Consider the following 16719-nt stretch of genomic DNA (forward strand, 5'->3'; position numbering starts at 1 on the left):
CTCACTGGTTACTATTTATCATTGTACGCCACACAGACAAAATAAAATAATTTATTTGGGGGAGGAAAGAGTTCAAGGGCATATTCCAGCCAGGCAAAATACCACAGGAGGGGGCAAAGCAGGGTCTGTATGGAGTTTGGGGGGAGGGGGCTGTATTCAGCCCCCTGGGCCTGAGGTTCTCCCCACATTTTGGCACAACCTTTCAGGCGCCTCCTTTTGGGGGGATCAGGGGGATCAGAATTCAACCTTGCATTTCACAGAGTCCAGTGTTTCCAAAGGTATCTTTTAATTCTTCTGCTTGGTGAACCACATTCTAGGCCAGAAAGAATCAAGGTGGGGGCACCAGGTGCCAGGCACCCCACAAATGGCACTGACAGAAGACAGGGGTGCCCCGATCCCAAGCAGCCTCTCTAAAGTTAACAGTTCGGGAGCAACGTTTGCAGATGAGGATCATGGCCGCCACTGCAAGCGAGAGACACCCACCCGCTCCCCTGGTGCAAAGAGTCCGTAAAAAGCTCAGCAGCCACTCAAGGGCCATCTTGCCCCCCCCCCAAACAAGGCAGCAGTAAAAGCAGAGAGCTAAGAAAAGACTTCAGTAAGAGCCAACCCTAAGAGTCCCAAAACAAGGGGGCAGGGCATCACCCTCTGCTAAAGCTGCCCCATGGCTGTGGGGAGCCTCCAAGAGGACCCCCCCAACAGCTCCCAGGTGCACGGCTTGCGTGGCAAGGGGGGAGGAGGAGCAAAGTCTCCTGCTAAGAAAGAAGCTCTGCCCAGATCCACTGACCCCACAAGGAGACACCCCTGCCCCACCTCCAGCCTGGCCTTGCCTCTGCAGACCTGGCCATCTGCCTGGGGTTCCGCCACCTTTGCCAATGAGAAGCTGGAGGGAAGGGGAGCCCTGAGCCCACGGCACACCTCCACCCATAAGGCCATGCCAACCCCGCCCTCCGCTGCGCCACCTGGCTGCCACCAGCCTCTGGTGGGTCCCGAAAAGAGCAGCCAGGCTCCCCGCAGTCTGCCCCAGAGCGTCCAACAGCAAAAGTACAGCAGGACCTGCTTCCTGGGGCCCCTGCCCACCCTCTCCCATGCCCAGGGAATGCCAGGGGCTCTGGCGTCAAAGGGCAGCAGGTGTTGCCACCCAGGAACACCAGTAGCCAGTGCTGCTGCTGCTCCAGGCCTGGGAACCTCCTCTGACCCCTGGGAACAGCATTCCTCCAGGGCCTGGGCTTAATCCGGACCCAGCGGTGCTCCTGCTGGGCTCATTGCAGAACGCAGGTGTCCTCTGTGTCCTCGCCAGCTCTGGGTGCCTGAGGCCCCTCGTCCTGCAGCGGGGATGGAGGCGGAGGCGGCAACTCTGAGGCCCCTGCCAGCTTCTCACGCAGCTCCAGGAGCAGCTCCCGGCTCTCGCTGGGGGGCAAGTTGCTCAGGTAGTACTGGGGTGCCAGCTCTGCTAGCCTGCGGGGAGAAAGGATCCAAGTTGAGGGAGGGCAGGAACAGACACAGTCCACCAGAATTCAGCAGCTGGGCTGGTGATTGACAGCGGCTGCCCTAAACGGTCTTGGCCCAGTAGACCTGAAGGAGCGTCTCCACCCCCATCATCCATCCCGGACACTGAGGTCCAGCGCCGAGGGCCTTCTGGTGGTTTGCTTAGAGATTACAGGGAACCAGGCAGAGGGCCTTCTTGGTAGTGGCACCCATCCTGTGGAACGCCCTCCCTTCAGATGTCAAGGAAATAAACAACTATCTGATTTTTAGAAGACATCTGAAGGCAGCCCTGTTTAGGGAAGTTTTTAATGTCTGATGTTTTATTGTCTTTTTAATATTCTGTTGGGAGCCACCCAGAGTGGCTGGGGAAACCCGGGGTATAAATAATAAATTAGTATTATTACCACCCCACCCTGCATAAGTCCCCTTGCTGCTGCTTCCTGGTCCACAGAGTGTAGGAGCCATAGGGGGCCCATCTAGTCCAGCATCCTGGTCTCTCAGCGGTCAAATACCCCAAATAAACTAGGAGTTTAGATAGACTGCCTCTGGGCCTGGAGGCTCTACAAGAATGCCAGAAGAGCTTGGCTGTTGTATCAGTCCACAGGGGACCCCCACCTAGCCCAGCACCCTGTTCTCTCACAGTGGCCAACCAGATGCCCCCAAAGGGAACCCCACAAGCAGGACTGAGCGCAAGAGCAGGACTCTGCCCTCCTGCAGTTTCCAGCAACGGGGATTCAGAAGCATTTTTGCCTCTGACTGTGGAGGCAGAGCAGAATAATCCTAGCTAGGAGCCATCAAGAGCTCTTTCCTCCATGAATCTGTCCAGCCCTCGTCTAAAGTCAAGGCAGCGCTGAGGCATCCCTGTGGAGCTGGCCCACGGCCTACAGTCCCCCCCCCGCTCTGAAAAGCCAAGGTCCTAGTCCTCATGGCCAAGGAATGGCGTCGACAGCCCTGCCCCCCCAGGCCCCCCCTGATGCTCACATCTCTGGCTGGATCTCGGAGACGATGCTGAGGCAGTTGTCCTGAGAGATGGTGAACTCGTGGTAGAGCACCCAGGGAGGCGGGCGGGGGGGCGGGCGACGCAGCCGGTAGCAGCAGCCGGGGGGCAGCTGGGCCACGTGCTTGTGGGTCAGCAGCAGGTAGTTGCCGGAGCCGTCAATGTCGCGGGCCACCTGGAAGCGGGAGGGGAGCAGAGGCTCAAGAAGGGACGGATCCAAACCCTTCCCCAGGGCCCAGGCAGGGAGAGATTGCAGGCCGTCCCAGGGAGATGTCTAGCCAATAGATGGGGTGCAGAGTGGAGCCCCCAACTCAGAGGGACTCTGGGCTCAGAGATAACCAAGGCTCTCAGCCTGGGCTGCAGCCTCCCTGCCTGCCTCTCCTCGGACCCCCTTCCTGCCTGCTTCAGGGCCAGCCTTCTCCGGGGCTCTCCCAGCCCAGAGCTCCCTTGTGCTTCCCGGCCACGCAGGCCTTGAGGCAGCAGCCGTACCTTGAGGAAGAAGCCCGAGATGAGGGCCTGCGTCAGGCGCTGGACGTTGCTGTCGCTGCCAAAGGCCGGCGGGGAGACGGGCAGCTCAATGCGCTGCATGACCTCCAGCAGCTCTGCCCGCACGGCCCCCGCCAGCCGCAGGGCCGCCTCGCTCACCCCGTGCTTCCGGCACCAGCTCTCCGGGTCGCTCTCTGGGGAGGGAGGGAGGGGTGTGTGGGTGCCTCTCCTGGCTGCGCCCCTTGAGAGGGGGCCCCAGCAAGGCTCCCCTCCTGCCGTGGTCCCTCCCTCCCCCTCCACAAACTCACGCTGCTGGAAGGCATTGAAGACGTTGATGAGGGTGAAGTGGTCCCCCGCCGGGTGCAGAAGACTCCGCTGCCGGGCCGCCAGGGCCTCCTCCCAGCGCGCCCCCTCTGGAGCCAGGAAGCAGGGCCAGGCTGGGAGGGGGGGAGAGAGAGAGCCAGTGAGGTCCCTGCCACCATCGCCTGCCCCCCACCTTGGGGAATGTGGGGTATTTCAAGGGCACTCCAAACCAACAATTCACATTTTGCCAAAGAGGCACAGGAGCTGAAGCTCAGAGCGCTTTCTTGTAATTTTGCTAGAGAGAACTCTGTGAGAGACGCTCCCATTGTGCCCTGACAGGCAGAGGGCGTAGCGGTAGATATTCTCCTACCTGCCCGGGCACAGCGGGTCTTTTTCGTCACCTTCCACCCAGCCAGAGATGTGAGAAGGCCTGCTAAGTCTGAGCTCCAATGCTCAGACACCATTTTAAGCCAGACACCATTTTAAGCCAGCCTCCCCAGCCACTCTGGGCTGCTTCCAACAGAATATTAAAAACACGATGAAACATCAAACATTAAAAACTTCCCTAAACAGGGCTGCCTTCAGATGTTTTCTAAAAGTCAGATTTTACAAAAAAGGTAGGTTTTTGTAATTGAATTATCATTTTAAGCCTGCCTGAAGAAAGCTGCTGTATCTGTTATTCTGCAACAGAAACTGTTTGTGTGACTATTGTTTTGAAAGGGGGAAATCCCAGGAGAATCCAGTCTGCCTTAAAGCGTCCTGGATTACTTAAGGGCTAAAACTAGCCCATCTAAGCTTCTTTTTAAGCTGCAGAGGGATGCACTCTGCTGAACTAACAGATATCTAACAAATATAGCCTCTCCTAGCATTTATTCTCATCCCTTCAGGGAATGCCTTTTGCTGCAATTCCTGCCTTGCAGACGGCTGGGCCAGATGCCCCGACCGTTCTGTTTCCCTGTGCCTTAGCTGCAGCACCTGAGGCTGGAAGGGGGTCTGACACGAGGGCCTGAAGAGCAAAGGATGCTCTTCTCACAGCTGCCAAATCCCCTCAAGAGGCCAGGGAGCTAGATAGACTGCGCCTGGACCTGGAGGTTCCACAAGAGCAGGAAAAGTGCCAGGCTGTTAGATCAGGCCAAAGGGGGGCCAACCAAATGCCCACTCTGAGAAAGCAGCACCCAGGCGCCGCTCCAACTCTCTGCTCCCGCTTTCCAGAAACGGGGATTCAGAAGCCTTGTTGCCTCCAATGAGGGAGCCAGAGAAGAGCCTTTGCGGCGAAAACTCTCCTCCATGAATTGGCCCAATTCTCATTTAAGCCCTCCATGCTGGTGGCCATCATTGCCTCCTGGGGAAGCGAGTTCAAGTGCCGGCCTGACCTTTTCCCTCTGAGGTCTCTGGAGCTGCAAGAGGCGGCCCCAGAGCGCCCCCTGCAGGGCTGAGCGAGAGGCGGCTCCACCTACCTGCCAGCATGGCGGCCAGGGTGAGCATCTCGTGGACGCAGTCAAACTCGCAGGAGGCCAGCAGGGCCTTGGAGAGCTGGGGGTCCAGGGGGAACTCCGACATGATGATGCCCACCTCAGAGAGGTTCCCGTCGTCATCCAGGGCAGCCAGGTAGTCCAAGTCCTCCAGCGCCTGCATCAGGGACTCGGGGGCTGGGCAGGGAGAGGAGAGGAGAGGAGAGCCCCGCTGAGCCTGGCCAGCTGGCAGGCAAAGGCCTCACCCAAAGACCCCCCACCTCCCCCCAGACATACCTGGCCGGTCCAGGAAGTCGCACTGGCCCATGTCGGCGATGTCCAGCCTCTTGAGCAGCAGAACCAGGCGGCTGAGGTTGGCCTCTGTGATGGGGGCCGGAGGGATGGGGGGCAGGTGCTGCTGATAGAAGGTGTCCGAGTAGAGGCGGAGGCAGGACCCTGCCGGGCACAGGAGGGGGCAGTGAGGCGGGCGGAGTCAAGACTCTAGTCCCTGGGGAAGACAAGGAGGCTGCTCTCCACCCCCACCCAAAAACCTTCGCTGGAGGTTTTTAAGCAGAGGTCGGGTGGCCACCTAGCAAGGATGCTTTAGCAGAGATTCCTGCACTGCAGGGGTTGGACTGGATGACCCCTGGGGGTCCATGAAGTCCCAGGGTCTCTGCAGAACAGCCCCCAGAGGCCCTGGGGAAGGAGGCATTGCCTACCTGGGGGGTTCCCCGCTGCCCTGAGTCTCCGCGCCTCGGCCTGCTTCTTGCTTATGGGGCGCAAGCCCTGAGCTTCGGCTCGGATCTGCGGGTTGTAAACCTGCCCAGGAGAGAAAACGTCAGGAGACAGAACATTAACAGTGGGACAAAAACAACTGCAAGGACTTTAAGGTCTGAATTTGAGATAAAACTTCATTCGGTGCAGAAGACGATGGGAGGGGAGCCTACAGTTTCTTTATTTAACATTTACATTGATGATTTGGCAATCCTCCTCTGAATGTTTAGTTCAGATTATATTTGTACAAGTGAGAACGAAAGAAATCGGGTTATAAATATGGAATATAACATTAAATAGAACTGTGTGTGCAAAAAAGGGGGGGGAGGGAAGCTTTATTTTGCAAAAGGTTTACGATGGAAACTTAGAGCTGACTCTTCCCCATCCTTTATTATTTACGGAGTGAACTGAATAACCCTAAAAGGACTTGGAATTTAATTTAATTCATTTGGAAGTATTGTTGCTCATTTATCTTCAGTTGGACGGAAGAATGAAAGGAGACTGTGAACTTGCCAAGGAACTGATAAGGTTCTTTATTGAGTCATCTGCAGTTTGACAGACCACTCTTCTTCCCAGGCTGAGAGGGAAAATGGTGAAAACAGGTTCTTCATTGGGAGAGAGTTATTTTTGTAGCTGTTGTTAAAGTTGCAAAACAACGAAACACGGGACGGAGCAATGGAGAAATTTCTGGAACAACAATGGGATATCAGCTCCGCCCAAAGCATGATGGCGAACAGCAGCAACCGGGGGAACGGAAGACGCAACATCTTACAAGGACAGGAAGAAACATTCTGGAGAGAATAATTGCCACACTCAGGAAGAGCAAGGATATAGTTTGAGTGCCTCACTTGTAGTTTCATTTTATTCTTCAACACGAATAGAGGTTATTAATATTGCAGTTGTTGTATGAGGAATTATTATTATGACCGGAATGCAATGGAAATTTGTAAGATTTTGGAATGCAGAAATAAAGCAAAAAATATAATAAAACCCCACATCAGGAGACGGACCCAGAGGAGTCCTGTGCAGACAGATCGAAGGGGGAGACCCTTTGCTGCCCGTTCCCTGCAATGTGGGGGGCTGGACTAGATGACCCTGGGGGATCCCCTTTCAACGCCACCATTCTGTGATCGCTGCAGAAGACAGCAATATGGATGAGGAGCCAGGACCACCCCAACTATAATTCTCTCCTCCCCACCCCCCAAAGCTCCTCCCGGGGGGCTCCCAGACCTCCCCCCCCCGGCTCACACTGTGCAGCTCCAGCCCGGCATCTACGACATGCCTGACGGTCCCCATGGAGAAGCCGGCGTCCGCCAGGCAGTGGGTGACCACGATCCTGCGTGCCCGGACCCCCCCGGGCTGCTCCTGGCCGCTCTCGTACAGCCGCTGGACGTCTCGGCCCACGCCAGGGTGGAGGGGCAGCACCAGCAGGGGCCCCAGGCCGGGGTCCAGGGCCAGGGCCTCCGACCGGATGGCCTCACAGCACTCGTCAATCTCCTGCAGGGGGGAGGGAGAGAAAAATATATTTAGCTGCAGGAACTCAAGGGACAGCCCAGAAGCCGCCTACACCAGGAAACTATTATGATTACTATTCTTGATTGAATTTATATACCGCCCTATCTATAGCTGGGGGTCTAGGGAACCCGCTTGAACCCCCCCAGACCCTAACATTGTTCCCCTGCCCCCACAAAGACCCCCAAGAACTCACTATCTCATTTTATTTCATAAAATGGATATACAGCTTAATGGTAGAAAACCTCAAATAATTTAGAAGAACAAAACAGTAAGGCCATGCAAAAAATTAAAAACCAGCAAGAAAATTAAGAGGCATCAGCATTCAAAACAACTAGGTAGACTTGCGTAGACCTTAAAGTTTTTAGCAGGTGCCCCCAAGAGGACAGTGGTGGCACCTGCCTGGTATCAAGAGGCAGGGAGTTCCAAAGTGCAGAAGCTGCCGCACTAAACTCTGGAGTTCTTGCCAGTGCAGAAAGGGGCACCTGGATTGGTTTCAGTTCTGCCAATGGGCATGTGCAGGTAAACTGTTCCCAAGTTGCTCAGGGCTTTAGATGCTCATAGCAACCCCTTGAACTGGGCCCAGTAGCAAGTGGGCAAGCAGTGCAATCTCTGAGCCCAGGAGTCGGATGCTGGCAAGGCCTCCCTCCGCTCAGCAATCGCGCTGCAGCATTCTGCACCCACTGCAGCTTCTGAATCCAGTGCGAGGGAAGCTCCATCTGGAGCGCATGGCAGTAATCCAGTCAGTGCCAGATTTACGTAGAAGCTAAACAAGCTCTAGCTTAGGGCCCCACTCTCTTGGGTGTAAATATAGGATAAAAAACAAATAAAATAAAACCTACACACAGCAACCGTGTTTTGTGTCATGTAGGCTCCTCGGGTGTAAGTCATGGGTCCCGCCTGCTCCCTAAAATATCCCTGGTTTGCTCCTTTCTATATACAGGGTGCTGACATTCTGCATGGACTGGTTGCATAAATGACCATCTAGCATCTATTCAACACAAAAAACAGCGGCCATTTGTTGTTGACAAAGGACAGCTGGACATAGAAAGGGCCCCATCACCTTCAGGAGCTGAGGGCCTCATCAAACCTGAATCTGGCCCTGCATCCAGTCCTGAAATAACCATGGCACGGACTACTCTGGCAAGGCTTCCCTAGTCAAGGAATGGCCACAGGTGAAGAACCAGCCACAGTTGTCAAAGGCCCTTCTAGCTACAGAGACTCCCCTGAGCCCCAGGGAGAGCTAGCCAGGGCCAGAAACACCCCCAAACCCAAAACCTGCATTTGGGGGTTAAGGCAAGGCCTGGCACATTCAGGGGACCCCTCCTGCTCTCTGCCTGCCTGGGGCCTCATCCAGACTGGAAAGGGAGGGCCAGGGACGCCTTGAGCCCCGCGAGCCCCACCTGCTTGCTGGCCAGGAAGACCATCACGTCGCCAGGCTCCCTCCGCCGGTGAAGCTCCAGCGCGGCTTGGCAGGCGGCCAGGACGTGCCCCCCCGGCAGGGGCTGCCTGCAGGCCAGGCGGGGGGCTGGGCTGGGCTCGGGAACCCGCACCACAGGGGCATCGGGGCAGAAGCGCCGCAGGGGCTCCTCCATCAGCGGCTCGGTCACCACCACCAGGCGCAGCTCGGGGCGCTGGCGCTGCACGTCCTTCAGCAGCCCCAGTAGGAGGTCGGTGGGCACCGTCCGCTCCTGCGCCTCGTCCAGGACCACCACCCCATACTGGTGCAGCAGGGGGTCCGACGTCATCTCCCGCAGAAGGACCTCGTCCGAGCAGAACCTGGAAGCCACAAGGCGCCTGGTGGGCGGGGTCCGGGGGGGCAGGGCCCTCAATGCTTTTGCCCCCCCCCGTTCGCCTGCTGCTGCTGAAGCTCCTGAGCAGGCAGAAGACTCAAGACCACCCTGCCCCTTTGAACCCCCCCCCCAATAACTGGACCCTCCTGGCAGGTCTCTCAAGAGCCTCATGGCAGAAGCTGGTGAGGAGGGACCACACTGGGGAATAAAAGAATTGGGGATTTTGACCCCCAAGGGTTATGCCCAGCAATGCAGGAATCACAACTGAAGCATCAATGACAGAGGACCACCCAACCTCGGCTGAAAAACCTCCAAGGCAGGCTTATTTCCAGACCCTGGACCATCTGGGTTGCCCCCTTCTGCAAACATTGCAGCTTGTCAACATCTGCAATTTCGGTCCCCAGAACCGGACACCAGACTCCAGGTGTGGTCTGACCGAGGCAGAAGAGAGCAGGACTATCACTTCCCTTGATCTGGACGCCACCCTTCTAGAATAAGCCTAAAAGAACGTTCGCCTTTCTTGCTGCTGCCTCACACGGTTTCCTCTCGGGCTCCTGAGGCCTCTCATTAGGCAGGGCTCCTCCATCGCCGCCCTTTGCTTTTCAAGCTAGTCAGGATCTCCCTTTTCCGTCTCCCTCGATCTCTCCATGAGCAACTGTGGCCTTCTGCCCATGAGGCATTTCCGGCTGACCTGCCAATCCAGTTCTGCCCAGGCTGACTCCTGCTGCCTTTCCAGGCTCCTGGGTGACCCAGAGATGGGAGAAGGGGGAGGGGGTGGCAGAAGCCGTGGGTGCACAGTCCCCCCTCACTTCAGCCTTCCTTTCACCTGTGTGTCAGAGGAGCTAGCCGGGGGGGGGGGGCAAAGGTGCCCAAAGGGTTGCGCTTGGGTCGCTCGAGTCTTCTCTTTAGGGGCAACCCAGAGCTTGGGGTGGGTTGAGCAGGACGGCTCCTTCTGGACCAGGTGCTGGGTGCTGGGGTGCTCCTCTCCTCTGGACTCCCCCACCCCTGCCCCTTTTCCTTCTGCATGGCTGGGGAAGGGTATGGCAGCCATCTTCAAATATCTGAACAACAGCTTGTTTCCTGCTGTTCCAGAGAGCAGGATCTGAACCCATGGCTTCAAGTTACAGGAAAGGAGATTATAATATAATAATATTATAATATAATAATAATTTATTATTTATACCCCGCCCATCTGGCTGGGTTTCCCCAGCCACTCTGGGCAGCTCCCAACCGAATATTAAAAACACAATACAGAATTAAACATTAAAAACTTCCCCAAACAGGGCTGCCTTCAGATGTCTTCTAAAAGTAGGACAGTTGCTTATTTCCTTGAGATTCCGACTCAATATCAGAAAGAACTTTCTGGTGCTAAGAGCTGTCCGGCAGTGGAAAGGACTCCCACGGATGGAGGCCGACTCTCCTTCCTTGGAGGTTTTTAAGCAGAGGTTGGGTGGTCGTCTGTCAGCTGTGATTTGTGCCTTGCAGGGGGCTGGGCTGGATGACCTTTGGGGGCCCCTTCAAGCCTGAAGCCTGCCTGGCTCCATTTGCACCAGGCCCAAGTGGGAGGCAGCCCAGGAGGGCCCCCCGCCCCTCACCTGAGCAGCGTCTCGGAGGTGCAGCAGTCTTCGTAGGGGATGCTGTAGCCCAGCTCATGGCCCACGTTGAGGTCCATTTCGTCAGCCACCCGCAAGGCCAGGCTGAGGGCGGCCAGGCTGTGGGGCTGCGTGCAAACCACTTGGCCGGGAGCAAACTGCAGAGAGAGGGCGTGCTCAGCACACCACTGGGGCACCTGGGGAAGGGAGAGGCGACAGGTGAGGTCAGGCCAGGGGGGCTTGGCTACCCCTCCCCTCCAGGTGGTGCCATTCTGGACTCCACACTGCCCAGGCACCCATGGAAAAAGCCCAGAATCCTCCATCTGGAGGGGGCAGAGGCTCTTGAAGGCCACCAAGCAGCTTATAACAACCTAATAAGAGCTGGCTGGATCCCGCCAGGGGCCCATCTAGACCAGCATCCGGGTCTCACAGTGGCTGACCAGATCCCCCAAAGGGACATCTGAAAGCAGCATCCAGCAGCTGGAACTCAGAAGAAGCATGGCGGCCTCCAACTATGGGGCTGAGCAGAGCCCACACAGCCAGCCGCAAAAGACCCTGCAGGCCGTCTGATTCGCCCAGCAGCAAAAAGAGGGGGGAAAAGAAAGAAGAAGAAATTGCTGCCTGGTCTGGTAGCCTGCCAGCAAAAAAGAAAGAAAGAGAAAAAGTGCCTAGACATTTTGTTTTGGTGCCCACCCTCTAGGTTCCAGAAGCCCCATGGCTCTTAGCTTTCTTATCCCTGCTTCTAACACAATAATAATAATTTATTATTTATACCCCACCCATCTGGCTGGGTTTCGCCAGCCACTCTGGGCGGCTTCTAACCAAATATTAAAAACAATACAGCATCAAACATTAAAAACTTCCCTAAACAGGGCCACCTTCAGTTGTCTTTTAAAAGTAAAATAGTTGCTCATTGCCTTGACATTTGGTGGGAGGGCTTTCCACAGGGCGGGTGCCACCACCGAGAAGGCCCTCTGCCTGCTTCCCGGTAACCTCACTTCTCGCAGGGAGGGAACCGCCAGAAGGCCCCCGGAGCTGGACCTCAGTGTCCGGGAGAACGATGGGGGTGGAGACGCTCCTTCAGGTCTACTGGGCTGAGGCCGTTTAGGGCTTTAAAGGTCAGCACCAACACTTTGAATGGTGCACAAGAAGTTTCTCCAGATGTTTTCCCCTCTCGCTCCAGCCTTTTTCTTCAGCATCTGAGGAGTGGCGTCATGTCCCTGCTGGGTCTTCCTTGCTCCAGGGAAAACACCCAAACATGAGCAGGATCCAGCCCCCCAAATGACAGGCAGGCCCATCGTCCTGGGGTGGAGGGGTTGCCAGCTGCCAGCAAGGACACCCCCCTCCCCAAAGCCATAGGCAGGGAATGTGATTCCACCTTAGTGCCTCAGGCACAACACCCCACAGAAGAACAGCTGGTGCCGAGTCTCCCTAGGGAGGCTTGGGAAGCGTGAGCCAGGAATGCCCCAACCCAGGGAGACCAGCAGAGCTTCCCTTCCGCCTGCTGGGAGCCACCTCTACCAGCTCTGCTCTATACATTGATCTGCCTCCATGGCTGGGGGGTGAGGGGTCTGCTTCTGAACCCCAGTTGCTGGAAACGACAGGAGGGGAGAAAGTGCTCTTGCCCTTGTCTCCCACTGGGGCACCTGGGAGAGCAGGGTGCTGGCCTGATCCAGCACGCTCTCCTTAATTTACAAGGGTGGGTTTCTTGCCTGCTGTTGATCAGCAGGAATTTCACTGAAACCCACGGAGAAAGGGCAAGCGCCACTCAGATTCCTCCATGCCCACCGCTGTGCTAATACCAGATAGCCAGGTGAGCAGATGCCCCCAGGGCTACGGTGCTCAAGATTCTCCTTGGGCAAACAGGTGTCCTTCCGGGTTCAGAGGGAGCCAGCAAGGAAGGCTGCATCCACCCAGGCCAAAGTCCACCTCCCTGCGGCTTCTCCTTCCGTGTCAGGAGAGGCTCTGCCTGGAATCTGCCCGTCTGGCTCCCAAGCGCTCCCCCCCCCATGCCGAGGGCAAAAGCTGGTTGTAGGCAAGGAAAGAGAAGCCAGCCCCCGCCAAGAGGAAAAGGAGTGAAATACAGCTGAAAACAGGGACAGCATTAAGATCAATTCAACCGTGTAAACAAGTTTTGACAGATGCAATAATGGAATACTGAATGGTATAGCTTTTTGTAAAATATACAGGGATTTATGATATCTGAAATGAACCATGGAAAGAGAAGAAGCAAAGTCATTGATATCTTAAGGATGTAAAATGAGAATTTAAAATGGTAAAACAGAAAGCTTAATTTAAAAATTATATATATAAAGAAAGAAAAGGGCTGAGGCCACAAAGCTCCCCCCCTCCCAACATGATGATGTATCCCTATCTATGCCAACAGAGAATTTGTGCATTCTCTGTCAGGAACCCCAAGTCAAGGAGAGGCTGACGGGCATCAGAGCTGAGCCAAACCTCAGGCTGCCTGGAGACCGAGGCAGGGGCACACCTTGACAGGTAAGCAAGCAAGTTCAGACGACAACACAGCACCCAAGGCCACCCACACAGCCTCTTGGGACGGAGGAAGGGGAGAGTCTCTCACCCCACCCCCAGGAATAACAACAACAACAACAACAACAATATATTACTTATGCCCCATCCATCTGGCCAGGCCTCCCCAGCCACTCTAGGCTGCTTCCAACAGAATATTCAAAACACGATAAAACATCAAACATGAAAAACTTCCCTAAACAGGGCTGCCTTCAGATGTCTTCTAAAAGTCGGATAGTTGTTTATTTCTTTGACACCTGATGGGAGGGCGTTCCCCAGGGCGGGTGCCACCACCGAGAAGGCCCTCTGCCTGGTTCCCTGCAACTTCACTTCTGGCTGTCAGGCATTTTATTTTTCTTTAAATATTTTACTCTCTTTCCACAGCACAGCCCCCTCTCTCCTCTCTCGGGTGGCCCCCTCACCTGGGTGCTCTTGCCGGCCCCTGGCTCCCCAGAGACCAAGACGATGCTGCTGCCGCCCTCCAGGTGCTCCAGGAAGGGGAACTTGCAGCCCCAGATGGGGAGGTCACGGCGCTGGCGCAGCAGCTCATAGTAGCGGGAGGAGAAGGGCAGCCCGTCGTAAGGATTCACCTCCAGGTCACCCTCGCCACTCACAGACAGGCCTTCCGTGTGGCTGCCGCCCTCCTCCTCCTCCTCCTCCTCCTCCTCCTCCTCCTCCTCTTCCTCATCCAGGAGGGAGCTCAGCCCATCTGACTGGTCCAAGGGGCCAGAGGGGTCCTCTGCTGCTGCTGCCGCCATGGCAGTCCAGCTCTCAGGGTCTCCCAGGAAATCTGCCGAGAGGAGAGGAGGGGTCAGAAGGGCTGAAGAAGGAAGAGGTGCAGAAAGGGGTCCCTGGAAGCCCACCCAAGGGACTCTGAATGCGAGATCACGTGAAGCTGCGGCGCTTCTGCCTCGGGGACAAAGGGCTCTTGGCTCTGATCTCCTGGACCTGCCCAAATGTCAGACGGGGAGGAGGGAGCTGGTGCAAAGGGGGGTCAATGACTCCAGGCTCCAGAGGAAGAAGGCTGCTCCCTGCCCTCCTCCAGACCCCAAGGGAGAGCAGCTGAAAGGGCTCAGCTCCCCCACTGGCCCTGGAGAGAAAAGAAACGGGGCCCCCGTGCCCACAGCCACCTTCCCTCCTAGAATTGTGGAGTTGGCAGGGACCCCCAAGGGTCATCCAGCCCAACCCGCTGCAAGGCAGGAATCGTAGCCCCATGCCCAAGCCCCGAGCGGGAGAGAAGGGAGGGGAAGGAGCCGGGGCAGCCGGGGAGGCCAAGCTCGGCGGGGAGGGCCGGGCGGAGCCGAGGCTGCCGCTGCCCGGTGCCAAGCAGCCAGCTCACAGGGCGGCCTCCTCCCCAGACACGTCAGCCAGGCCGGCTGGCGGGGGGAGGGGGCTCCGCAGAGACCGGCAACCGGGGAGACCCCCCCACCCCACCCCGGGCCGAGAGCGCCTGGCCGCTGCTGCCCCAGGCGGGAGGGTGGGGGCCCCGATCCCGAGGGCGCCTCCCGCCCTCCCACCGCCCGGCCGAGCCCCGGCCAAGCGGGCGCTGCGCCCCCGACGCCCCGCCCGGACCGGGGACGGAGAGAGGCGCCCCCCCACCGGACCCCCCCCCGCCCCGTCGGGCCTCACCTGTCTCACCTGCGCCGCGCAGGCGACGGAGCGGGAGGGGAGGGGGCGCAGGCGCGTGACCGCGAGCGGCCAATGGCCGCCGGACTAGACGGCTGGCTCTCCAGCTGGGGGGGCGGAGCCGGGCGGCACTTCCGGTCTCCTCCCCGCCTCCTGTGACGTCATGCACACCTGGCGGGGCGGGGCCGGCTCTCTTCTCCCGCCCCGCCGGGAGACCCCCGTCCCGCCCGGGCGCGCAGGCGCGGAAGGCGGCTCTAGTCTCGGGGGTCCCGGCGGCGCCTGCACGGGCTGGCAGCAGCAGCGGCAGCTCTGGCCCCTTCCCTGCTGCCGGAGACCTTCAGGCTTCCAGGGCCGGGCTCGGCGCCCCTTCGCTGCAGCCTTTCCCGGGGCGCGCCAGGAGGAGCCTCCGGGAGGGAGGGAGGGAGGGAGGCCCACTTGCCCCCCCCGGAACGCTGTTGCTGCCCCTTCCCTTGGACAGGTCCCCCAGACAAGCCCACCCCAAGCGCGGAGCCCCAGAGGCTGACTTGGCCTTGATGCCCGGGACACGTTGGGCAAGGTGGGCAGGAGGCGAGGGCCGCCCGGGACTCTGGCCAGGTGGGGGGAGCGACCTAGGCCGGCCGGCAGGGAGGTAGAATGCAGCATCCTTGTGGTGCCCGCTGCTCCTTGGCTCACTTCCTTGAGCTCCGCAGTCAGGAGCACGCTGAAGGGCTGCCATCTCCCAGACGGAGACTTTGGGCAGCTCGGTGGCTTCCTGCCAATTTAAAATAGCAGGGGAAAGAAGGAGGAAGGCTTTGAGTGCCACTGCTTACCCAGATCATATCTTGCCAGCCATCAGACCTCACTGGCCCCCTTGTTGCTTCCAGGCCCAGTTCACAGCACTGCTCCTTCCTTGACCCCAAAGCTCTCGCTGGGTCTGGACACTCCCTGCTCAGCACCCTCTCACACACACACCCCGGCTGGTGCCTTTCTCTGAATGCGTCAGAGGGGAGCCCCACCTGCGGAAAGGCCTCCTGGGCTTTGCTGCCTTAGGCACGGGGCGTTTACTCCTTCAGCTTTGAATGAAAAACAAAAAGTCTGGTGGCACCTAAAAGACTTTGCCAATTATTCATGGCAGGAGATGTCACAAAACACTTGGCGTCTTCCTTACCAGGCCGGTGGCAGAGAAGACTGAAAGGTGTGCACTGAGTGACGACGAGATGCAAAAATTACACTCGGTAACTCGAGCTTAAATACATGTTAAACAGACACACCTTTAACCTTGTACAGCAGCAGATGGGTAATAAACTTGAAACAAAATAAAAAAATTCCTTCCAGTAGCACCTTATCTCCCTGGAGCTGGACCATAAAGAAGGCCGATCGCCAAAGAATGGATGCTTTTGAATTCTGGTGCTGGAGGAGACTCTTGGGAGTCCCATGGACTGCAAGAAGATCAAACCTCTCCATTCTGAAGGAAATCAGCCCTGAGTGCTCAGTGGAAGGACAGATCCTGAAACTGAGGCTCCAATACTTTGGCCACCTCATGAGAAGAGAAGACTCCCTGGAAAAGACCCTGATGTCGGGAAAGATGGAGGGTGCAAGGAGAAGGGGACGGCAGAGGACGAGATGGTGGGACAGTGTTCTCAAAGCTACCAGCATGAATTTGTTTTGGGTTTTTTTTATAAAATATTTATTAGGGTTTTACAAAAAACAGAAATTTACAGAATAAAAAAAAAGAACAAGAAAAAGAAATAAAAAGAAAAATACAAAAATACATAGAAAGAAAATACAAAAAACAAATAAGTAAAAAAGGTTAAAAACAAATCCATTTTTTTGAGATCTTTAAGCTCGTTTGCTTGTTTCCTTGACCTCCTCACACCTCCCTTTTTTGTATTCCCGTTCACATAGTCAGTTCAGCAAATCCTTACCCTCTTTCATTTATCTTAACTCTATATCTTAACATATTATAACTATATATTTTCATCCATTTTCAATCCATTTTTACATATTCTTATTAGCCTTTTTGCTAATGCCCCTTAATTCCAATCCAACATCATTTTAACATTCATTAATTTTACAATATTTCTGCAAATAGTCTTTAAATTTCTTCCAATCTTCTTCCACCAACTCTTCTCCCTGGTCTCGGATTCTGCCCGACCAGCATGTGTTTGACCAAACTGGGAGGCAGCGGA

At 56.4% G+C, this 16719-nt stretch overlaps 1 protein-coding gene across 1 annotated transcript; it reads right to left on the minus strand.

The window, feature by feature from the left end:
* Positions 1–269: 269 nt before the first annotated feature.
* DQX1 (DEAQ-box RNA dependent ATPase 1) lies at positions 270–14661 on the minus strand. The gene is made up of 12 exons (XM_053402287.1): positions 14555–14661; positions 13348–13715; positions 10397–10590; positions 8412–8787; positions 6745–6993; positions 5442–5541; positions 5020–5178; positions 4729–4920; positions 3277–3405; positions 2972–3162; positions 2467–2657; positions 270–1455 (listed from the first exon to the last, which is right to left on the minus strand). Exons 2-12 carry the CDS (start codon positions 13681–13683, stop codon positions 1260–1262), a joined length of 2313 nt encoding a protein of 770 aa, XP_053258262.1. The 5' UTR covers positions 13684–13715; positions 14555–14661; the 3' UTR covers positions 270–1259.
* Positions 14662–16719: the final 2058 nt, after the last annotated feature.

The sequence above is a fragment of the Podarcis raffonei genome, chromosome 9 (assembly GCF_027172205.1).
Source record: "Podarcis raffonei isolate rPodRaf1 chromosome 9, rPodRaf1.pri, whole genome shotgun sequence".
Taxonomy (NCBI): Eukaryota; Metazoa; Chordata; class Lepidosauria; order Squamata; family Lacertidae; genus Podarcis; species Podarcis raffonei.